A 22,916-nucleotide genomic window follows, 5' to 3' on the forward strand; every position below is an offset into this window, starting at 1 on the left:
CTGCCATTATCTTGGAAGACCCTCTTGATGAATTTGAATCATCCTGTGTTACTGGCATTGCTGGAAAATCTAGTTCTGTTCTTGCAGGTCTGGATTGAGAGAAGGATGCCTTATATCACTTATCTCTTTTCATATGAATAAAAAGACTGAGGTTTGCAGACTAGAACATGGAACGAATGATCTGGTTTTTACATCCTCAGTCATTTTTCTGTAGTTTGATGAGGATAGATATATTTTTGATGAGCTTTTATAACAGAGTGATGGTATCCAGGGCCATTCAGGAACCAGAATTAAAAATTAGATTTCTCGTGGCACGTGATCTCCTTTCTTTATGAACACTACGACAACTCAGCTTCTTCAACTGCATTGTCTTCTGCCCCCAAACAAGGCTTCAGTTTCTTCTAGAGTTTTATTGATGAATTCTAAACAGTAACGGGATCTAACATTTCTCAGTAAAACAAGACTAGTGAAACAAGACTCATCCAAAGGCCTAGAGCCCAGAGAAAGTGTGGTATTCATGAAACTGGAAAAAGTGGAGGTTGGGGTAAGGGGATCAATGAAAAATTGGTTAACTCATGAAGGTCTTCACATGTACAGGTAGAAGGAGTTCAAACTTCAGCTAAGCTTGGGTGCCATACACCCTGAAATTTTAAAGATTTCCTGGAGAATATAACCTCTTTTCTCCTTAAATCAAAAGAAAATAAGCGGCAGCAGTGCTTATCTTAAATTTAACCAATGCTTTGCAATTTGTCTGTTTAGTCTCAGATATAACTTTATTATCTATGTTGGTCCAAAATAGTGAAAGGGAAAAGAATTAAAAATGATTTTCATCACATTTGAAGATCTGACTTGTTAAGTACTTTGTAATCTCTCCCTTTTGAATCTGCAGAGCACTGACAGCAGCCAGCACTTGTAATATTTCAGGTTTACCATAGTTCACTTTTAGCCACCTGATGGTCCAGAGGGCTACAAAGGTCACAGGTCATAGGGCAAACCCTATAGCATAAGTTGCCACTCATCTCACACCATCTTCTTTTCTGGTTGCTTTTTGCTTTGTCTTGGCAGGAGTTCAAAGAAGGACGCAGAGCCAGCCACACAGCCCCACAGGTCCTCTTTAGCCACAGGGAACCTCCTCTGGAGCTGAAAGACACAGATGCCGCTGTGGGCGATAACATTGGCTATATCACTTTCGGTGAGCAGGGTGCAGTTGCCATTCTCGTGCAGCTTTAATGAATTCACAGTGCAGAATGCCTAAATCTGGACAGACCTTGGTTAACATTTTAAGGTGGGCAATAGCAGGCATACCAAGTTGTTCCTGTTGTCATTGCTGTTACTGTAGGAGGCATGTCACAGAGCATTAATTATAGAGCAGGCCAAGTGCTATTTTGGTACAATAATTATTTCCTTTTTCTTTTTTAACCTGTTTTTCTTAAATCTTAAGGAAAAAAGGGGTAGCCTCTGATGTCAAAAGTTAGTGATACAGCCACGTAAGCATTGCTAAGCAGCTAGATGGGAGTTCTCTGTCATTTGGCATTCCTTGGTTTTTTGTTTATTAAGCCTGAAATCTAACCATGATTCACTTTCCACTGAATAAATTCAAGTCTTCCCTCCCTTCAATTCTTCAGCCTTGTGAGCTGGCCGATTATTATAGCTGACAGTTTGGAAAAACAGCTCATTCACACACTGCATCTGATGCCATCAAAATGTCTCCTTTTATGGAGTTTTATTTGATCACCCCATTGCTGAAGGTGTACCTGTTTATTGGTGATAAATGACTTGATTTACTATATTTGATTAAATCTAAGCTATACTTTTTTTTTTTTTCCCCACATCAATATCTTTGAAGTTGGAGTGCCTCTTACAGTTTGTGGCATGCCACAGTTTAACTGGCAGCATTCCTCTCGTTATGGTACATAAAGTCATGGTAAATTTACAGCCACAAATATCTTAGATTCTTTGAAATACAGTTATCTTGTATCCTTGTGTTTGTTTCTTTTCAGGCCAGAGGAAGTAGGCACAGGAATTTCACTCTTTGTTATGAGGCATTCCTTTTCATTTCAGCAAAAGTGGAGGATTTTTGCTGATAGTGAGGCCATTGAGTAGAGTAGGTACAGGAGACATAGAGGATTCCAGAAAGCCTGAGGGAAAGGGGGGTGCAGGTCTGCTCCAGTGCCTAGGACCAAACGTAACTGCACAGGCCTTCAGATGGCTGGTGCCACAGGATGGACTTAGCTCGGCCCCAGCCAAAGCAGCTCCTCCTACCTGGCCTGTCAAGAGTGTTCAGTAGTGTTTGGTTTTCACAGCAAGAAATTGTGAATATGGGATATTCTCTGGAATCTAGTTTCTCTGAAGGCTGACTCTGTACTTCAGCACAAAGGACCCAGGACAGGCAGCTTTGTTTTTTTAATTCTAGTATCTTAAGGAAAACTGTTTCCCAGGTAGGCAGTTAGTGTAACCCTAGAGTCTGCCAAGCTGCAGAGACAGGAGCTAATAGGTGTGTGGCAGACAGGGAATAGGTTTCAGAATGCACAGCCACAGAATCCAGACCTGGGATGAATGCCCAGGATCAAGCCCTGTCTTTGTACCATGAGCTGCTGCATTTGTGCTCACTGGCACTTCCCCTGGCTGTGCTATTTATCCCTTCCTTGTCTCAAGGAAAAAAACCCCGACAAAGCCTGGGAGTACTGAAACAAGTAGAGTGCACTTAAGCAGGGAGAGAATGAAGTTGATTAAAAGCTGCTGTTCTTCCTGACCCTGACGCCTTGTTTGTTCCCCTACCCTCAGTACTGTTCCCTCGCCATACCAATGCCAGTGCTCGAGACAATACCATCAACCTGATCCACACATTCCGGGACTACCTGCACTACCACATCAAATGCTCGAAGGTGAGAGTGGGCCGGCCTGTTGCTCACTTGGGAGAGTGTGGTGCTGACAACACCAAGTCAAGGGTTAAGATCCCCTTACCGGTGATCTTTTTTATAACAAAAAAAAAAAAAAGGTGAGGGGAGCGCCAGCATCTGAGCTCCTGTGCTCTGGGTCTTTCCTTCCACCAGAGCTGGTAAGAAAAAAATCATTCCTGTAGCCCAGGCTGTTGATATGACTATTAAGTAGATAGATCTAGAGACTTTAAGAAATCATGGGCTTTTTTCATCTCTACACTTTTCTCCACCCCTCCCCTCCCCATAGCAGACAGATGAATATGTTTTTAGAATTGTTCACCTTTCTGCTTCCCTGCATGGCCTGTGTCAATCCCAGCATGTGTGTTGCCAAACTTTCCTGATGACTTCTCCTAATGAAAGCAAAGCTGTTTTTCTAGAACATGACTCTGTTTCATTACCTGTTGTGTTTGCTCCCAGGCCTATATTCACACACGTATGCGGGCAAAAACATCTGACTTCCTTAAGGTGCTAAACCGTGCACGCCCAGATGCCGAGAAAAAAGAAATGAAAACAATCACGTAAGTAGGGCCAGACCGCTTTCCAGGAAGAAAATAGTGGCTATGTTTGAGGCTAGCAGGGCTGGGCCTGTAGCCACCAGACAGGCTGAAGATAGAAATAACAGGTTTTCACCACTGAATGGGCCAGGATGGGTTTCCTTGTTTCTATATCTTTGTCAACGAAAAGCACAGCAGCTAGAAGACGACCTTTTTACCAAGAAACTGTTCTCTCTGATCCTGAGTTGAGAGGTTAATCTTGTCCTCATGATCTTCCTGGAGAAATGGAGTAAGTTGCCTATGGACATTTACTTGAGTACATAGGTCTGGAACCACCCTTCTAAGTGTTCTTTTTCCTGGTCTGCTCCTCAGCAGGAGGTTTGCATGGAGAGGAGATCATCTTTACCAGGACTGGAAGTGATGAGTAGAGCTGTACACATGGGTGGCTCTACCTGTAGGGGAGCAACATGGGCTAGAACCTAGAAAGTTCAGTCTGTGTGCAAGGTGCCAGGTCTTGGTTCCCCTTCAGGTGAAATTTAGGCACTCCTGTTCTCTAGATAAGGTAATAGGTGCTTATCTGATGTCTTTTGTGACAGTTGAATTAAAAGTCTTGAAGTGAACTAATAATCCTCCCCCACCCTTCATAGCCAGTGTGTTTGCCAATACCCAGTACCCTTGTGGGGAGACCTTTGGTGAGTGTGGCATGCATAGGTTTTCAAGCTCCTTCCCCTGGCATGTGAGGCCTCTTCTACCAAGTTAGTTTCTGCTGCTATTTGGAAGGATGAGAGAGGTGTCTTGAGTACCTGAATGGTGGGTAAGGGTTTTCAGTTACAGAAACACCAGACATTTATACAAAGCCATTTATATCTCCCCTGACTTCTGTATTAGGTCTGTGTCTACCACCCAGAGCCTAAGGAACGGTGGTCAGCCTGTAGATAGATCCTCTGCTTAGAGGTGTCCAAGTGCTGTGCAATGAAATGGCAGCAGCATTTCTTCTACCCTGCAGCTCCTTGGCATATCCTGAAATGGACTGAGATATGAACAGGGTGGGATTGACAGCTAAGGGTGTGTGCCCTGGGACACACATGCTCTTGCTGCCCCTCCAAAACTTTGTCTCCATCCTGGCATCTACAGTTCTCCCTTTCCCTGCTTGCTCTGACCAGGAGTGCTTTCTCAGTGGGTACCACTTTGATGACCTCGAGTGTGAGATAGCCAGCCAATTTCATGCTACTTTCAAGGCCCAATACTCTGAGAGACAGGCAGTGTGATAGAGGCCAAGAGGTGAGCTGGCAGCTGGGCACAACTGAAGTGAAGTTTGACCTGGGCCACCTGTCACAACCAAACAGGAAGACTGGTATCATAGTGGTCCCAGGACTGCCTGCCACACCTTCAGCCCTGATAACTAACTGCTTGTCCATTCAGAAGAGCCGACCAGGCAGAGATGCCACTGTATTCCACAGCCAGCAGGCGGTCTTGGGGGTCAGTGCCAAGTGAGTACAGGTGTTAGGGAGAATGCAGGGATGGCTCCTGTCCTGGTGTGAGACCTGGGGAAAGATGAATCTTTGAACAAATTGTCCATAAACCTCCTTCCTGGGACGTAGAAAGAGCAGCTTTGCCTTCTTCTCTTCTGTGACCTTTGGCAGAGTTGGGCCCCAGAAAGGAGGAAAGGGAGGCAAACAATTGCATCCACTCTGCAAACCAGATCAAGTTACTAACAGTGGGAAGGAGTGAAGGCTCAGCTGTGGGCAGGAGGAGCCAGCACTCCACAGAGAAGAGCGGAAGGAGTCTGCAGCAGTATGGACAGGATGAAGTCAGGTAGCAGGCCTGCTGTTGAGAAGCAGAGCCCTGGATCAGAAGCTGACCATCAGAGTTAGCACCCTTCAGTGCCGTGCTCAGAACTGAACACTCATGAGCTTTTCGTTTTGGGGGAAGGGTAATAAAAAATGGTTTCCTTTGGGATAGGTGAGACATTCAGGGCAGGAAAAATGTAGAGCCCTTGTTTCTTTCCTGATTTCCAGTAGTTCTCAAATCTGGCTTCCAAGCTGCTTTTCCAGCTACCCTAGTACCAGTTATAGTCTCTGTCTTTGGGAACCAGCTGGTCCTTGTGGGGAAATATAGGGTGGAACAGGACACCACAACTCAGGAGCCTAGAACCAAGCAGGTACTCCATAAGCCACATGACAACAGAAATGCCTTTCATCTTGGAAGTCGTGAGGATTGTGTCTTTGAACCACCTACCCCCGTGTGAAAGATAAGGAACTCTGCTATCTGGGAACTCTGAAAGGTAAAAGCTGTGTAGGAGGAGCCTAAACTGACTAATTAGGAAGTACCAGGAATATGGTCGAGCCCAGTCTGAAATTCAAGTACATCTAGGCTATCCAGAAACTATAGACAAGTGATTCTCCCATCTAACTTGGTACATTTAATGTCCTTATGGGCTCAACACAGATATTGCCTGGTACCCCAAAATATTCAATAGGAAGAAAAATGGTGAAATCATTGTATGGAAGCTGGATCTCAGCCTATGCCCTGTGGTTCCAGTACCTCTGCTTAAGGAATATAGCCCTTTCCACCTTGTGTTTGCTGTCTCTTTGGGATCCCATTCCTAGTCCAGAAATGTGGGGTGGAAGGAAAGGACAGCCAGAAACTAGCCCTTACACTTACTCTCTCCTTTTGAAGGGGGAAGACATTTTCATCCCGCTAACTCTTGGGAACAGGAGGAGGAAGCAGCTGGCAACTGAAGGCTGGAACACTTGCTACTGGATAATCGTAGCTTTTACTGTTGCACCTCTTCAGGTTCCTAAGGGATTCTCCGTTTTGGTTCCATTTTGTACACGTTTGGAAAATAATCGGCAGAAATGAGCTGTGCTTGCAAGGACTTCATAGTTCCCAAGAATTAAAAAAAAAAAAGAATTCCACTTGATCAACTTAATTCCTTTTCTTTATCTTCCCTCCCTCACTCCCCTTCCCTCCCACCCTCTTTTCCAAGCTGTTTTGCTTTGCAATATGTAACTGGTAATGAGTTGCAGGATAATGCAATCTTAACTTGTTTTTCTCCTAAGTATTTGAGTTCAGAACTCCTGTATCTAAAGAAATACGGTTGGGGTCATTAATAAAGAAAATCTTTCTATCTTACATGAGAATTTGCTGGATTTCTGGACTCTTGAGTCCAAAAGAGAGAGGCAGAGGGAAGAGCGGTAGACCTGCACCACCCTTGAACCTGCAACCTGAGCTGGAAAACCTTACATTCAAGAACCCATCAGATCTAGATCCTCACCTCCCCTGAAGGAGAGAATGGCTAGCTAGTGAGCTATGAACTTGAACAAGCTTCCTGTAAAGGTTGGTCATCTTGAGGGGCCAAGAAGCTCCCCAGACAGTGACAGGCAAATTTAAAGTGTTTTCTGGCTTATTTTATCATGAATAAGGTATAGCATTTCCCAAAATGTGTTTTATACTGTGTGTGGTTCTGTAGGATACTGATGGTTATTCATGTGTGGATCTGATGCAAACTAACTGGCCATAGTCTTTCTCACACAACAGCCCAAAAGACTAGCACTCCACAAAACCTACTTTGGGAGGTGCTCACCTAACAAATAGTGCAGAACCTAGCATAGCATGCTGTTCCATAGCAGGACACTGCTTCCTGAAATAAAATTGCTTCAGAAAGTTTGGTAAGGGATTATCAGAATCTTACGGGCACTTGAAATGGTCTAAGGGCCATCCTTACGGTTTCTGTCTTCCTGCTTTCCCTTTTATTTTGTCTCCACCTAGGGCAATATGTTATTTCCTAAACTTTATTTCGAGATAATTGTAGATTCATGTGTGGTTTTAAAAAATAATACAGAGACATCCTGTATACCCTTCACCTGGTTTCCGCCAGTGGTAGCATCTTGCATAACTAGTGCAGTATCACAACCAGGAAAATGACATTGGCAAAGTCCACCCACCTCCTTCACATTTTACAAGTTTTACATGTACTCGTTTATGTGTGTGTTGTGTATTTCTATGCATTTTTATCACATGTAGCTTTGTGTGACACCAGCATTTATAAAAAATGGAATAGTATGGACTAGACCAATCAGAGTGCATCACCCCTATTAAAGTAAGGATTGATATGGAAACATGTTTTAGTTACATATGCACTTCATGACTGGATTGTAGAAAATGTCTTTTTACTGTGAGTTAGTCAAGAGGTTTGAAAGCCACTGGTCATTCAGTCATCAGACTTCATTTAATTTCATTGAAATGGATTCCTAGAGAGTTTGAGGTACTCTGATTTCTCATTCTCTGCTGGGATGTCCCTGGTCACCTACTTCTGGTAGGTGGAAAACTTGGCTACATTCATATATTGAGAGATGGTGACATATGTGTTCTGTATCCTATGGGTTACTTAAGGGGTTTTAAAGGGTAATTTTGACTAGAAGCAGTTTTTGCTTTCTTGCTGACTTTTGAACATAACTCTTTAGTAAGTTGGAACTCACTGTACTCTCTTGCCAGTAGTGACGATCAGATTTCTTAAAAGTACTGTAGATGGCAAAATCAAGGTTGCTTAGAAGGTAGGGAGTTAGAAGGAAAACAAAAAAGGCATTAGGTATTTTTTACAGCGGTAAATCCTAAGGAAGTATCTAATTCTAAGATGCTTTGTCAGCATTCAAAGTCCACACTGGTGTAAACCCCTGTCCAGATTCACTCCTTTCTCTTCACCTTGTTTCCAGAACACACTTGGTGTTGGCATGGATCTAGTCTCAAAGACCCTTGTTCTTTTTTGCTGCTAAGAGGCCCTGTGGAATTTTAGTCAAGGCCTGTAGGAGTGGGAGGAGGAACATCACACACATCCATCAGTCAAACACACTGAGGGATGTGGGCAGGAAAAAAGTGGTCTATTCTCAATTACTGCCGATTAGCTCACTGCCCTGAGGGTGCACACCTGGGAGGTGTAGGTGTCCTTGGATATGAGCTACAGAGGTACAAAACAAGGTTTTGGAGACACTTTGGTATGAATCCAGGTTCCACCACTTTATAGCTGTGTGACAGCAAATTTCTTAATCTGAGTCCTGGTAGCCTAATCTTTAGTTGGACATAATACCACCTACTTCACAGAGCTTTTTAAAGGAAAAGAGAATAGATAAAATGCCTGTCACATCATAAACATTACATATAATGCCTATCATTTTAATTTATAATTCCATTTGATAAATCTTCGTCCCCTTTATTCATTCAAGGGGATCAGAAGTGACAGGACTGCTGGAGAAGTCCAACATATACCAAGTCTCATTTCGTTCTTGGGGCTTTCCAGGCCTTCCCCAAGACAGTTGGTAGTTCGGTATTTTCCCCTGCTTGGATGGCCCGGGGGTGGGGGTGCTGCTGGTGAGGAGAGAGGGAATCAACATGTCTGGGTAAAGTGGGACCTGGGCAAGCTAAGAACTAGGAGCTCAGCAGGTAAGGAAATAGGACATCAGGAAGTGGCAGGGTAGAGTCAGGGGGAGGAGTTGAAACCAAGGGGGAAAGAAAATAGCCCCAGCTGGTGTGTGGGGAGCTGATACTTGGTAGTTGCCATTCAGTTCCCTCCAGTCACCTTCAGAGTAGTCCTGATGGACTTTGACCCAACAGCTACTGAGACATAAGCCCCCAGCCTGGGTCTACTCTATGGTGGTAATTTTGAGTTCAAGCAGTGCTGCCCCCTTCTGGGGGTTGCTAAAAGTACTAATTTCTGTGGTTCCTAGTCACCTACTTCTGGTACAGTATGTGACCCAGATAGCCATCCCAGATCTGGAGAATCTGGCCACTTAGATCTAACAGGAAGGACTGGATTTCTTCTGCCTACACAGCTGATTTAGGACTTCCTGAAGCCAGGATCCTGGCCAGTCTCTGGGTCACAGGATTGTGTCCAGAGCCCTTCAGAGGCTCTAAAGGGCTCATGGGCTCTTGTCTTTGGGGAGTGAAGAGAGTTAAATAGTGGCTCAAGGAGGCCAACCAAAGTCCAAGAAGTCCCACCCCCAATGCCTGCGCTCACCAAGAGTTAGGGAGAATCCCGAACCCTCTTGTATCACACCCACCCAGTCACAGACGGCAGCATGGGGCAGCAGAGAGAAGTGCAAATATCTAAGAAGGCCCAGGAGGATGACATGCCAGGGTCTGGATTGGTCACTGCAATAAAGGCGCCATTTCAGGAAAGGAGGGCAGGGTGCGGGGCGCAGCTTCCGTGGGATGGAGCATCTGAACACTGCTTGCACCAGAGCCCTCCTGTGGGTGTGGGCGAGGGGGGGAAACCTGGTGATGAGTCAGTCCCAGGGCTTGATGGGGGAGCAAAGAGGAACTAGATGATCTGGTAAGGAAGAAATGGGGCTGAGTGGGGAACAGAACCCAGATTCTTTAAGTTGTCCTCTTCATACGGCATCCCACACACAGTGTTTAGACAGGGCAGTGAAGAAGAAACAGACATCCTGGATCCTGCAAGGAGGAGGCCAGGGCTGAGAACAGAAGGTCTGTTTATTCCTGGCAGCCTGTTATCTGAGGGGCCCCACACCCACTTCTGTCCAGACCCCAGGCTGAACTCTCCCAGAGCCTCTGACTTCTGCCCGACCAGATAGCGTGGGTCTGAGGGCCAACTGCTGGAACCCAGCATCCTCTCGCCCACCCGCTGCACTCCCTTGAGGATGGGTTTGAGGCTGGACACTTTCCTCTTCCGACTTTTTGTCCCAAGAGAAGTCCACCTCTCTGGGATCCCTGAAGGGCTGTGGAGGGCTGGTGGAGGCAGACTCCTCAAACCTCCTGCCCTTTAGACCCAAGTCTCCCCAACAGCACACAAGTCCTCTTGCTCTATCCGTGAGGAAGTTTTTTCTAATGTCTCACCTCCAGCCTTCTTGCTGCAGTTTCAGCCTGTTCCCTCTCATTTTCAGGACTTAAGGGAATGTGGCTGTACTTATCCCCCCAATCCCAAAGCTGCACTTGATACAAGGCAGAAATCGGGGCACCACACCTCTCAGCTTCCTAACCTTGAACTTACCTTTTCCTCTCAGTGTACATAGTTTCCTCAGTTTCCCTGTGAAGCAAAAATGTCACTCCTCTCTGATTTTCATAGGCTCTCTATCTGCCTTCCTCAACAGAGTTCATTCTTAGAGGGGATAGGTGCAGAGAAGGGCAGAAATCCTAATAATGTTAATAATAGTTGCCTTCCATTGAGTGCTTATGTGCCAAGTGCTAATATAAGTAAGTCCTTATCACACATGATCTCATTTAATCTCACAATAGGTGAGTACGATTATGAGCCCCATTTTACGGATGAGGAAGTTAAAGCAAGAGAACTTTAGTAATTTGCCCAAGTTCACACAGCTAAAAAGATGGGATCCCAGCCAGTTCTCTGATTCCAGCACTGGCTCAGGCCTTCCCCTCATGGAGGGGGGAAGGAGAGGAGTCATTTGTTGAGACGATCCCCCGGCCACCAGCATTGTCTCAAGCACTGGGGTATGCGCAGTTACAAATGTTACCCCATGATGCTCCCCACAACAACCCTAAGAGGTAGTTTTTCTTGTTTCCACTTAACAGAGGGGAAACAGGCCCAGCATTTCCTTGCCCAAGGAACTTGCCAAGCAGTTCACATCCCCAGATAACCTCATAGCCCAGAAAGAAGTTGAGAAAAGTGTGGAATGACCCCAGATTTGGGAAGACAAGGCTGGCCTTATAAGCTGAAAGGCTAGCTTTTAACGTGATGGGCTGGGGGACTGTGAAGATCCTCAGGGTCCCCAAACAGCCCACCACAAACGCACAGCCCTTTAGCAGAGGAGCAGAAGCGTGGAGCTGGATGTGCTGTGGGCTGGCTGGCCGCTCCGCTCTGGGAAAGTCTAAGGCTCATAAAATGTAAATGTACTCACAGAGGCGGGAAGTGGGGAGGGGTAGACTAAATCTTTATTACTCATCAACTGGGATGCATTTCTCAGGTTAACTGGGCAGTAGGAGGTGAGGGGGCTCCAAGCTGGGGTGACCTGAAGTAGGGGAACCGCCCTCTAAGTGGTGGGGGATACTAGTATAGGAGGATAAGGAGGAGCACTGGGGACAAGGAGGGAGGCCTCCCAGTTGCTGCAGCTCAGGATGTCAGGCCCCACCCCCAGAGGCGGGGCTAAGGCTGAGCCCCACCAACTCAGCTCCTCCATCCCTTGGAGAACCCAGGCAGGGGAAGAGCCTGGGCAGACAAGCCCAGCCCTGCTGTCCCCAAAAAGCGAAGAGCAGGCAAGCGAGCAGAGCACGGAGCAGAGACACCATGTACTCACTGGACAGGACACCAGACATGGGCCGGCTGCGATGACTCCCTCACGATGCTGGGTGAGCAACACCTGTCCCCCACAGCCATGTGAGTAGCTACTCCCCTTTCCCCTCCCCCTTCTCACCCCGCTGGGCCACACCTAGACCTCAACCCCAGATCCTGAAGCAGTCCCTGCACCAGGCCCAAGCCACCAGACCCTCCAGGGTGTGCAGGTCGCTCTGTCAGCACCCCACTGGGAAATCACATCTGAGGGCTAATCTCTGACTTTCTTGCAGCTCTGGTGGAGGTGGGGTGGGGAGAATCACTCCAGGGTAAGGCTGGGAGCTCCAGCTCAGGCCAGGTTTGGGGTAATGGACCTTGAGTCTCATGGGGTTGATGAGGCTGGGAGGAAGGAGAACAGAAACTGGACAGCTGCTGGGGAGGGAAAGGTGTCCGGGGTGGAGGACTCTGGGGGACACTGAGGAAGAGGAAACGGGTTGAGGGGAGGGAAAAGGGGCACAGGGGTGCAGCAGCTTAGAGGCCCAGTTCAGGGGCCCTGGGGGTAACTGGGAAGGGAAGGGGAGCATCTCCCTCTCAGCTCAGGGTGGCCATGGGCTCTGATCCTCTGATCTGGGGGAGGGGGGAGGTAGGAATCCTTTCCTTATTGACTTTAGTCCTAGCAACAGCAGCTGCTCCCCTGTTGACAGAAGCAGGAGTTCCCACAGGACCCAGGACCCCTCCCCCTGTCCCCAGGATGTGGTGGTGAGCTGGAAGACTGAGACCAGGGAGCAAAGGGAAGGGAAGGACAGGGACCTATCAGAGCCACAGAGGCCAGGCCCTGCCCACCAGCTCTTAACTCTCCTCTGGGCTCAGCTTCAGTCCTTCTCCCCCACCCCCAACCGGGGGTCCTCTCCTCGCTGCTGGCATCTCCCTGGCATCTCCACGTTCACTGCCAAACGTTCCCCTCCCCCTGCTCCTCCTGTCCTCCCTCCAGTTCCCAGGAAGGGCCCTGTTGCTAGTGTGAAGAGGACGAGTCAAGTTTATGGGCTGGAAGTCCTACCCAGAGGCTGCTCAGTGAGCTGTAACAGGCTACTAAATGGCAGATGGGGGAGGGGTGTGGGGACAGGGCACCGCGCTTGTGCCCTGGATCTGGCCCAAAAGAGCCTCTCACCTGATGGCTGGCTGGAAGGCCACCACATACCAGCCAGATCCTGTCCTCTCTTTAGGCTCATTTAGAGGTCTCACCAGGTGGAGGAAGAGGATGGACAGAATGCTTCGGGACTGGGTGGGTCCACCTTTCAGTCTAAACAGAGGCATAAACACAGCTGCCCAGAGGTCCAGGTGAAACAGACCTGGTGCAGAGGGACATGGTGAACTGTCTGAAGGGCAGCCACTACTCAGCCCCAGCTGGTTGCTATCATACAGGACATATGTGTTGCCAGACCTGACTTAAGAGCAGTCAAAAATATGAATTTTTATACAAATTTTTATCTGGCAATTAATTGAAAAAATGTCTGTCAGCAAACAGGATATGGCCCACAGTCCGTGGGTCTTCAACCTCGGGATTGAATGTGCAGTCCCTACCGGGAAGACAATGAGCTGCCGCCCCATCCTAACTCTGGCCACCCCCACCCTCCATCCAGGCATGCCGGCTGCTGCTCCAGGCCACTCCCATCCTGAAGCCCAAGATGACATCCAACAGCACTGGGGAGGTGCCCAGCCCCATTCCCATGGGGGCTCTGGGGATTTCCCTGGCCCTGGCAAGCCTCTTCGTCACGGCCAACCTACTCCTGGCCCTGGGCATTGCCTGGGACCGCCACCTGCGCAGCCCACCTGCTGGCTGCTTCTTCCTGAGTCTGCTGCTGGCTGGGCTGCTCACAGGGCTGGCGCTGCCCATGCTGCCAGTGCTATGGAGCCGGAGCCGCCGGGGCTATTGGTCCTGCCTCCTCCTCTTCTTGGCTCCCAACTTCTCCTTCCTCTCCCTACTTGCCAACCTCCTGCTGGTACACGGAGAGCGCTACATGGCAGTGCTGCGGCCACTCCAGCCCCCTGGCAGCACTCGGCTGGCCCTGCTCCTCACCTGGGCTTGCCCCCTACTCTTTGCCAGCCTACCGGCTCTAGGGTGGAACCACTGGGCCCCAGGTGCCAACTGCACCTCCCAGGCTGTCTTCCCAGCCCCCTACCTCTACATCGAAGTCTATGGGCTCCTGCTGCCTGCCGTGGGAGCTGCAGCTCTTCTCTGTGCCCGTGTGCTAGCCACTGCCCACCGCCAGCTGCAGGACATCCGCCAGCTTGAGCGGGCAGTGTGCCGCGATGCACCCTCGGCACTGGCCCGGGCCCTCACCTGGAGGCAGGCAAGGGCGCAGGCTGGAGCCACGCTGCTCTTCGGGCTGTGCTGGGGGCCCTATGTGGCTACTCTGCTCCTCTCCGTCCTGGCCTATGAGCAGCGCCCACCACTGGGGCCTGGAACACTGTTGTCCCTCCTCTCACTAGGCAGCGCCAGTGCGGCAGCCGTGCCTGTGGCCATGGGCCTGGGTGATCAGCGCTACACAGCCCCCTGGAGGGCGGCTGTCCGAAGGTGGCTGCAGGTGCTGCGGGCAAGAGCCTCCCAGGGCAGCTCTGACCCCAGCACTGCCTACAACACCAGCAGCCAACGCAGCGTCAATCAAGATTTGAACCAGGGGAAGGGCTTCTGACTCCTACCGGAAGCATCCATCCATCTCAGCCACCAAGCTCCTCTCCACTTGTCTCCACTTCTCTGGATCAGAGACCCTACCCCTATTTGACCACACCCTGACTGAATAAAACTCCTCTGGCCTTTAATGGTTATCTCATTCCATATCTTAGAAAGGGAGAGGCAGGGGAACAGCTACACAAAGAACCTGAAGACACGCATGTCCACCAAGAGAGGCGGACTGCAACTCCAGACAGGCAAGTCAACCGCCACTTGCAAGAGGGTGAGCTGACTCATCTTGACATCAAGCAGACTTAGGGGAGATCCTCACCATGACACGGCCCTCACTATTTTCCCCTTGTGTCCAGCTGCCACAAAGTCCACACAGACACCATCTCTGGGAAGTATATTTTATTTACATTTTTAAAATCTGTAACTAGTATCTCTTCCTCCTTTCCACCCCCAGAGACTTGGGAAGGGAAAGAACGGGAACCTCAAAGACCTACTCCCCACGTACAAATACGCACCCCCATGGCTCACACCAGCAAATGAAAGTGAAAGAGAAAGAGTTCTGACCCCTCCCTCCGAAGGGCCCATCAGGTCTGGGCAAGAGAGAAGGGAGGGTGGGCAAGGGTTGGGTCTCTAAAGAGAAGGAAAGGACAGAGAGGGGGCAAGTCAGTTGAAGAGGATGGAAAGTAGTCCAGGCCCCTCCTCTCCTCTTCCCTCTGTACCCTACCACCTCTTCATCCCCAACACCAGACATGAAGCCAGAGACTGCAGCCATTAACGGTCAGGTCTCTGGACACAAAATACTTTCGCTTTGTGGTCTCCTGATGTGGTCACCACCAGGGAGGCATCCCTGTGGACAGAAAGCATGGGGTTAAAGGGCCCAGCCCCAAGCCCCTACCCAGGGGCCCTCAGGTGGGCTCCTCCAGCACATCCTCTCTTTTAGACCTCTAGTGCCTGGTGCTGTGCTGCCACATCCATGCAACCAGCAAGGGGATCAAACGAGGAACCCCCAGCACGGGAGAAGCACAGAGCTGAGTAGCACAGGGAACCAGCCTCAGCTTCTCACCAATAACTCAGATGTGAGACCCAGAGGAAGGCCACTATCAAGTGCTGGGAAGGGGGCTGGATCAGAAGCAATGACTCCCTGGGCTGGGAACCCCCAGGCTTCCCAGCATTCCTGTCAAAGGCCTGGGTCCCGTTCCTTTAGGAATCCCCTCCCGCACCCCAAGCACCCTGTGTCCCCCACATGCTACCCCCACCTTCCAAATAGAGATTCCAGTCCTTGCCCAATTCACTTACTTGCTGAGGGCAAAGTCAAGGATCTCAGCCGTATGTCCCCGGTAGTCAGTGAGCAGGCGGCCAGTCCGAGCATCCCACAGACGCACGATGCCGTCCAGGCTGCAGGTGTAAACCACGGCGGTGCCTGCCTCCCACAGCAGCTGCACAATGCCCGACTGCCCCAGGGCACAACAGAGGCAGGGCAGAGGTCAGGGGTGGGAGAGCTGAGAGGCATCACTCCCAACTCTCATGGAGGAAGTACCACAGAAAAGGACCCAGCAGGAGCCAGGTCTGGGGTAGATGCTCCCAGAAGCCTGGGCTTCCCCAAAGCCATGGCCACTGCCCATAGGGAACCCAGATCCAGCCACCCATACCTGATGCTGACACTGGTGCCTGAGGGTCTGTGTAGACAGGTCATAGATGGCCAAGGTCCCATCCAGGTAGCCAACAGCTGCCAGAGGCATCCTGGGCAGAGGACAGCACCATGAAGGCTCATGAGGACCTAGACTCACATGCCCTGGTACCCCAGTCCACGCTCTGCCCACAAGCCACCTATGCTCCCAGTCCTGTCCCCCAGCCTAGGCCCTGGCTCACACTCACACACTGCAGAAGCCCAAAGACTCCACTGAGTTGGACTCGCTCTCCTCCCCTTCTCCCAGGTTGGGCTGGGAGGCCACGGTCTCGGGTCTGAAAATGCCCACCACCTACAGGCAAGGAGAGGATAAGAGGAGAGCCTGCAATCTCAGTCATCAGAGAGGAAAGGCAGGTGGGGAGAGGAGGCAGAGTGAAGAATAAGACAAGAAGGGGAAGGGCTGGCCAGTCAGCTCAGTTGGGAGAGCATGGTGCTAATAACAAGGTCAAGGGTTCAGATTCCCATACAGACCGGCTGCAAGAAAAAAGAGGGGGTGGAAGAGAGAAGACTCAGGAAAACAGAGGCCCCCTAGCCACTCACCTTGCCGGTGGTGGCACTGACCAGCTTGGCCTGGCAGTCCACAGAACCAGTTAGGATCAAGCTGCCATCCTGGTTGGTGGCAACACAAGTTAGAGGGCCCTGATGACCCTCAGTGCCTAGGATGGACAGAAGGACAAGTCAGGCTTCATCCTGTCTTCCCTCTGAGTCCTGCCCCGGCTTCTCAGCCCTCTGTCCACAAAGGTCCAGTTTCCCCAGCTCTGCTACCTTTTAGTACATGGATGGGGTTTCCCTGCTTCAGGTCCCAAATCCTGATGGTGCCATCTTCATAGCCTACCACAGCTCTCTTCCCTAAAGGGCCAGAGGCACAGATGAAGAGAGGACAGAGACTGCTCTCAGACACATCAAGCAAAATCAAGCAAGGGAATGGGGGGAGGGGGAGGAGAGAAGAAGGTAAGAGCACAGACACTGCCCCAGAAAATCACAGATGAGACCCAGATCTGGTAGGAAGGAGGTGCTGTCAGCTTTTGGGCCTGGGAAGTCAGCACTCCCAAGTTCAGGCCTGAGTTTGCCAGCTGTGGCTCAGGAGGGAGCTTAGGGAGGTGCATAACCCCAGATTCAATCTGTGCACTCAGGACAGAACACTCAAGGAAGCAACTCTCACCATCGGGGAGGACGCGGCCACAGGTGGCTGGGCAGGTAGGGCCCTGGAAGGTCTTGCAATCACCATTCGGGACCTTCCACATCCAGGTGTTGCCATCAGCTGTGCCTGCCAGTAGAACAGGTGCCCGAGGGTGCCACTCCATCCACTGAGCAGAGAGGAAGGGTCAGCAGGGAGGCCCATTACCCCATCCCACCTAAGAGGCTGCTTCATGAGCCCCACCCAAACTTTTCCTGCTTCTGGGGTCAGGGGGGCTTTACAGATAACAGATACAGACATTTTTGCTGTACACTGACTCAGCTGGCTTGGTCCAGAAAAGAGGGCTGGCCCCCCCAACTTTCACCTCCTACCCACAGCCCCACAGAATTGAAACCCATTCAGATGATCTCACCTCCAGGTCTCCTGCTTCAAAGGACCAGACCTCCTCCTTGGTGTCCACCTGCCACACTTTCAAGAGGCCACTCATGTCCCCTGTGGCCACTAAGGTGGAGTCATGGCTGAAACCAGCACAAGTCACAGAGTCTTTATGGCCTGCAAACAGAAGTGGGCAGAAAGAGAAGAGAACAATAGGATACCTGGTGCTGGGGGCACAGGACCCAGGTATCTGGCCCCTTGAAAGAACTAGCTAGAAAAAAATGGGCAGACCCCAGCAGAGCAGGTGAGCAAACTCACTGCCACTCCAGGAACCAACACCCACAAGGCCCCCCAGGAGAGACACTGCTGGCCCCCCATTCAACCAAATGGAGCCCAGACCTCCTGTCTTACTCCTTCTGTCCCCTCTGCCCATTTACTCCCATGCCAACGTTGCCTCCTCTCAGACCTTTTATAGGCTCCCTTGACCAATCAGTACCTCCTGCCCCTGTGCCCACAACAGACTATGTTATTCTCTTTGGGTCCCTAAGGCCCAAGCACAGAGCTAGCACAAAACATAGGTCAATGAATGGCCACTGGATGCACAACCACGGGCCAGTTCCCTAAGATCCCCAAAGGAACACGGCCTCACCTGGGCCCCAACCCTAGCCCCTCACCTGCACACTCAAAGAGCAGCTCCCCATCGCTGAGCCTCCACACGAAGGCTTTGTCATCTTCACCCCCAGTCACTGCCAAGGTGTTGGTCTTGGGGTCCAGGCTCACGCAAAACACAGATGCTGTTCCAAGAGAGATATTCCATGGGGAAGGGGATGGGGCTCCCACCTAAGGTTCTGTCCTTCAGAACCTTCAGGAAGCCCACCCCCTTCCACCCAAAGCAACATGTCTTTCCTCCTGGAAAAGAGCATGCATCCAAGTTCTTCTAAATCTCAAGCATCAAGTTGTTAAAGAAATCCTTCCCCAAGGTTGCCAAGCTCTAAGTCCTTCTCCAGGACAGATCCGCCTACTGGGATGTGCCCTTCACACACACACACACACACACACACACACACACCCCACTGACACCACGGGCAAGAGATGGGTACATGCGCAGGGCTTACAGTTCTCAGCATGGATGACACCAGGCTGGATGCAAACCAAGTGATGAGGGCATTTTGTTTTTGGTTTCTCGCTAAGAGCTAATATTTGAGAAATTATATAAAACATGCTCAAAAAACTATAGTTACCTCTAATCTTCACTCAGGTTACTTTTACTAACTTTTATCAAACACAATTTTTCAGAAGAAAACTAAGACCCAGAGAGGTTAATAAAGGTACTAAGCTGGTAAGTGGTAGAGCTGGATTCAAACGCAAGTGTCTCAACTGACTCCAGATGCCGCTCTCATCCATCCCACCATACTGCCCCCACCTGTGAGCTCCTCCAGGGCAAGGCCAGCATCTTTCCCATCTCTATCCCCCTCATAACCTCAAATGTCCACCTGGACTGGTTTAAGGCGGATCTCCTCAGAGACCTACCTGAGTGCAACGCAAAGGTGACCTCGCTGTCGTCGGGGCCCTCCATGCTGCCGACCACTCCTTCCTGGGGCTCCAGAACCCAGCTCTCCTCGTTGCCTTCTTCCTCTTCCTCCTCTTCCTCGAAGTCCACATCCTCCATCTCCTGGGCCAGATCATCTGCTTTGAGGAGAGGATTCAAAGATGCGGCTCGGGAGGCGGTAAGAGGGATGGGGAGAAGCGAGAGGCCTGATGCTGGGGTGGGTCATATTTGCAAGAGGGTAAGGTGGAGTCAGACACATGGGGGGCAACGGGGGCGCGAGGCGGCAGGGAGGAGGGGGCGTGAGGGTTGGAGGAGGGGGAGAGGTCTGAGGACCCGGTTGGCCAGCAACCGTGTGGGAAGGGAGGACCGAGGGGATGATGGGAAGGGGGTGTGTGAGGGGAAGGGCCAGAGGAGGCGTCAGGGAACCCCCACCCCAGCCAGGCCTGAGAACTAACTGCGGGGGTGGGGAAGGGGGAAGGGAGAAGGCTGTCGGTACGAATGACCGGTGGGGTATGGAGAGGAGGGGGGAAAGCAGCGGTCAGAGGCCAGGGGTGAGCGCCTCCTGTCCCATGACCTGAGGAGCGGCAGTTCTCACCCGGGTCCGGCGGACCGGGATCCAGTTCTACCACCTCGATAATCTCTTCATCGCCATGGAAGCTTAGGGTCTCCAGTGGAGGGGTGTCAGCGGCCGCTCCGCTTTCGGATTCGGACTCCATGCGGCGCAACCGGCCGATCCACTCCTCTGGGCCCAAACGCCTCCCAGAGTCAGCTCTGCGCGACGACGCGGAACTCGAGCCCCTCCTCCCGGGAGGAAGTAGGCGTAGGCGACTCCCAGGCAGAGAGAGCGACGGCCGCTTGGCCAATAGAAACGGGACTTGACTGATCAAACCACCAATCACAGCGTAGAGCTGGGAGAAGGGGCCGGGGCGTGGCGAGGAGAACCCAAACTCCGCCCGGCCCGACCCCGCCCCCAAGAGGAGGGAAACAAGCGAGCGTGCGCGCCTCCGGGGTCTCCTGGGAAGGGTAGTTCTCCGAGGGTCCGCTCCGCGGGCTTCTGGGAGATGTAGTTTCTGGTCTGTAGGCAGGACGGAAGGAGCGGGGGAGGCCCCTTACGCAAACTACAATTCCCGGCGGAGAGCGCGGTGAAGGGGGGTAGGATCTAAACATGGCTGCGGTGGTAGCTGCTACGGCGCTGAAGGGCCGGGGGGCGAGAAATGCCCGCGTCCTCCGGGGTAAGGAGAGGGACCCGGGGGAGGGCAAGACTGCAGGAGATCCCTTTTCTTTCACTTCCCACCCGACGATTGCAAGAGGTCAGGGCTGTCGATCCTTGCCCACATTCTGCAGAATCTTAAAGAGTCTGGGGGTGAAAAGATGCTCTCTAGAGGTCAGCCAGTCCATCGCCCTGCCTTCGGGTTGCAAGACTCCTCTGGGGTCTTGCTGCGAGAGGGCGTCCCGAGGAAGCCTTTCAGACTCCCGCGCTCCAGGTGTTTCACACTCACCGCAGTGCAGAGGAAAGAGCCCTTGGCTTCTGGAGGCTTGGGTTCTAGCCCCGGGTAATTAGCAGTTTGACCTTGGGCGAAACCGTTCGTCTCCCGGGGCTTCAGTTTCCTCTTGTTTGAAATGAGGAGATGGAGTAGACTATCTTTAAGCTCCCTTCCACTGCTAACATTCTGCAGTTTTAAAATCTTTTCCCGGATTTTCTTCATACGTCTCATGTGAGTCCCATTGCAGTCCTTCCCATCCTGTCGTCTGAGATGAAGAACAGCGAAGCTCGCTCTCCTGGCACCAGGGTGATGAGCTCGCAGTGACGTGGAAGTGGCTTCCAAAGGTGCCACCTCGATGGCGATTTTCCCATTTCTCTCTGGATTCTCCCTCATACTTGTTAATTTAAACTGAGCCCTTCCTCAGATCTCAACCACTCCTCCCCAGTCACTACCCACCCCAACCCCCCACCCCCTCCGACTCTCTCCTCATCCCCTCTTACTGACCTTCCTTACCTCCATCCACAGGGATTCTCTCAGGAGCCACAGCTAACAAGGCTTCCCAGAACAGGACCCGGGCACTGCAAAGCCACAGCTCCCCAGAGTGCAAGGAGGAGCCTGAACCCCTATCCCCTGAGCTGGAATACATTCCCAGAAAGAGGGGCAAGAACCCCATGAAAGCTGTGGGACTAGCCTGGTAAGTTTTAACTACCCCTTTGCCCACCAATGGGGAGTGGCGTCCGGGGGAGGGCAGGACCCAGAAACTTCTCAAAGTTTCAGATGGTGAGCTGAATTTAAAGTTGTGGAGCAGAATTGCTGGGTTCAAGGATTGGAACCTCACAGGAGTGGAGAAGCTGAAGTGGGAAAGTTTGTGGAATTGGGGAGACAGTGGGTTTTCTGTGAAGTAAGCTGAGCTGATTGAAATTTGGGTCCCTGGCCTCATCCTCCTTGTGGGAGCTTGGGGTGAGACCCAAGTTCCAGTAATTAATTAAGATCATGTGAGATTGTGTTAGTTGTACAGTAGCACCTAGAAGGTGTTCCGAACATTATTCGAATCTGTCTCTGGCCTTAAAACATATATTAAATGACCTATATATATTTTGTTAATAATATATTAATATAAAGCATATATTAATATGATCAATATTAAAGGGAAAGGAGGAGGAAATTAACACTTTTTTCAGCATCCGAGGTGTGCCAGTATTTACCATATAATGTTTTAGTCTTTCCGAGATAAATATTACATCCCTATTTCACAGAGGAGGGAACTGAGGCTCAGAGCAGGGATTCTCACCAGGTCTTGTAACTCCTTGCTCTTTCCCCCACACCAAGGTGCCGCCCAAGTAGTGGTTACTCAGATTAAGAAGGGGAGTCTGGGAGGGGATGTGGGGCAGTATAGGCAGAAGGGACTTTTGCCAAGACTTGAAGAGGGAAAGAGACTGGGCTGCCTGGAGAATTACACATAGGTGCTAAGGCAGGAGTGCAGGGTTCATGCTGAGGAGTATCAGGCTCTAGGGGAAGGGAGTGAAGAGGTAGGCAGAGATCCAACCATACTGGGCCTTTTGTGCCATGCTTAGGAGTTTGGATTGGCCAGGAAGTAACAGAGAGCTGTTACGGGATTTTAAGCAGGGCAGCGGCAGGATCTGATTTGTGTGGGTCCCTCCAGCAGCCAGCGTGGAAGACGAATAGACACGAAGTATTGCAGCATTCATGCAATTGATGAAGCTCGAATGACATCCCCCATCTCCTCTGGCTCAGGCTTGGCCCCTCCCCAAACCCCATGCACATCTCCCCACCCCTAGGGCCATCGGCTTCCCCTGTGGTATCCTCCTCTTCATCCTCACCAAGCGGGAAGTGGACAAGGACCGTTTGAAGCAGATGAAGGCTCGGCAGAACATGCGGGCGTCCAACACGGGCGAGTATGAGAGCCAGAGGTTCAGGGCCTCCTCCCAACATGCCCCAGCCCCTGAAGTCGGGTCCGGGGTGCAGGCCTGAGGAGCACTACAACCCTCCCCTAGACTGTATTGACTGTGAAGTCCTCCGGTTTGGCGGTGATTCTGGTGCTTTCCTCTGAGGTCCACCAGAGGGCACGTGAAGCCCAGGCTGCTGCCAGCCCCCACCCCTCCCACACCGAGGAGCCTGCCAAAGGCAAATAAAGTTATTGAGTGTTTGAGTGGAAGGGAACCAAGTCTGGGTTTGTGAGTCCCTTGGGATGGGAGCGGCAGAGGGTGGGGTTGGTTACTCATGCGTGTTCCCTCTCATAGAAGAGCTCAGTGTGCCCAGATGCATGGTGGGGCAACCACAGAGACTTGAGTACAACAAGCCTAG

General features: G+C 51.1%; 4 protein-coding genes across 5 annotated transcripts in view; 3 read left to right on the forward strand and 1 right to left on the reverse strand.

Moving 5' to 3' along the window:
* Positions 1-6,576, forward strand: part of ARPC2 (actin related protein 2/3 complex subunit 2) — a 28,526-nt gene extending 21,950 nt beyond the window's left edge. Inside the window, exons 8-11 of the mRNA XM_063101061.1 lie at positions 1,066-1,192; positions 2,785-2,885; positions 3,357-3,457; positions 6,113-6,576. Of these exons, the coding sequence (XP_062957131.1) occupies positions 1,066-1,192; positions 2,785-2,885; positions 3,357-3,457; positions 6,113-6,137 (354 nt within the window). The 3' untranslated portion in view covers positions 6,138-6,576. The remainder of the gene's footprint in view (positions 1-1,065; positions 1,193-2,784; positions 2,886-3,356; positions 3,458-6,112) is intronic.
* Positions 6,577-13,360: 6,784 nt separating this feature from the next.
* GPBAR1 (G protein-coupled bile acid receptor 1) lies at positions 13,361-14,368 on the forward strand. The gene has a single exon (XM_063086514.1). The coding sequence runs from the start codon at positions 13,361-13,363 to the stop codon at positions 14,366-14,368; it is 1,008 nt and encodes a 335-aa protein (XP_062942584.1).
* A 374-nt stretch (positions 14,369-14,742) lies between these two features.
* Positions 14,743-19,878, reverse strand: AAMP (angio associated migratory cell protein). Of its 2 annotated transcripts, none has more exons than XM_063100684.1 (11): positions 19,703-19,878; positions 19,089-19,244; positions 18,233-18,352; positions 17,596-17,735; positions 17,208-17,352; positions 16,811-16,894; positions 16,586-16,701; positions 16,234-16,337; positions 16,008-16,098; positions 15,655-15,809; positions 14,743-15,205 (listed from the first exon to the last, which is right to left on the reverse strand). In XM_063100684.1, the coding sequence occupies exons 1-11, from the start codon at positions 19,821-19,823 to the stop codon at positions 15,130-15,132; spliced, it is 1,308 nt and encodes a 435-aa protein (XP_062956754.1). In that variant the 5' UTR covers positions 19,824-19,878; the 3' UTR covers positions 14,743-15,129. The 2 variants fall into 2 exon arrangements, with proteins under 2 accessions (XP_062956754.1, XP_062956746.1); XM_063100676.1 differs by having other exon boundaries at positions 19,089-19,247.
* A 367-nt stretch (positions 19,879-20,245) lies between these two features.
* On the forward strand, positions 20,246-22,772 carry LOC134379118 (probable hydrolase PNKD). The gene is made up of 3 exons (XM_063098346.1): positions 20,246-20,339; positions 21,117-21,285; positions 22,391-22,772. Exons 1-3 carry the CDS (start codon positions 20,273-20,275, stop codon positions 22,581-22,583), a joined length of 429 nt encoding a protein of 142 aa, XP_062954416.1. The 5' UTR covers positions 20,246-20,272; the 3' UTR covers positions 22,584-22,772.
* Positions 22,773-22,916: the final 144 nt, after the last annotated feature.

Source organism: Cynocephalus volans, chromosome 1 (assembly GCF_027409185.1).
Source record: "Cynocephalus volans isolate mCynVol1 chromosome 1, mCynVol1.pri, whole genome shotgun sequence".
In the NCBI taxonomy this organism is placed as follows: Eukaryota; Metazoa; Chordata; class Mammalia; order Dermoptera; family Cynocephalidae; genus Cynocephalus; species Cynocephalus volans.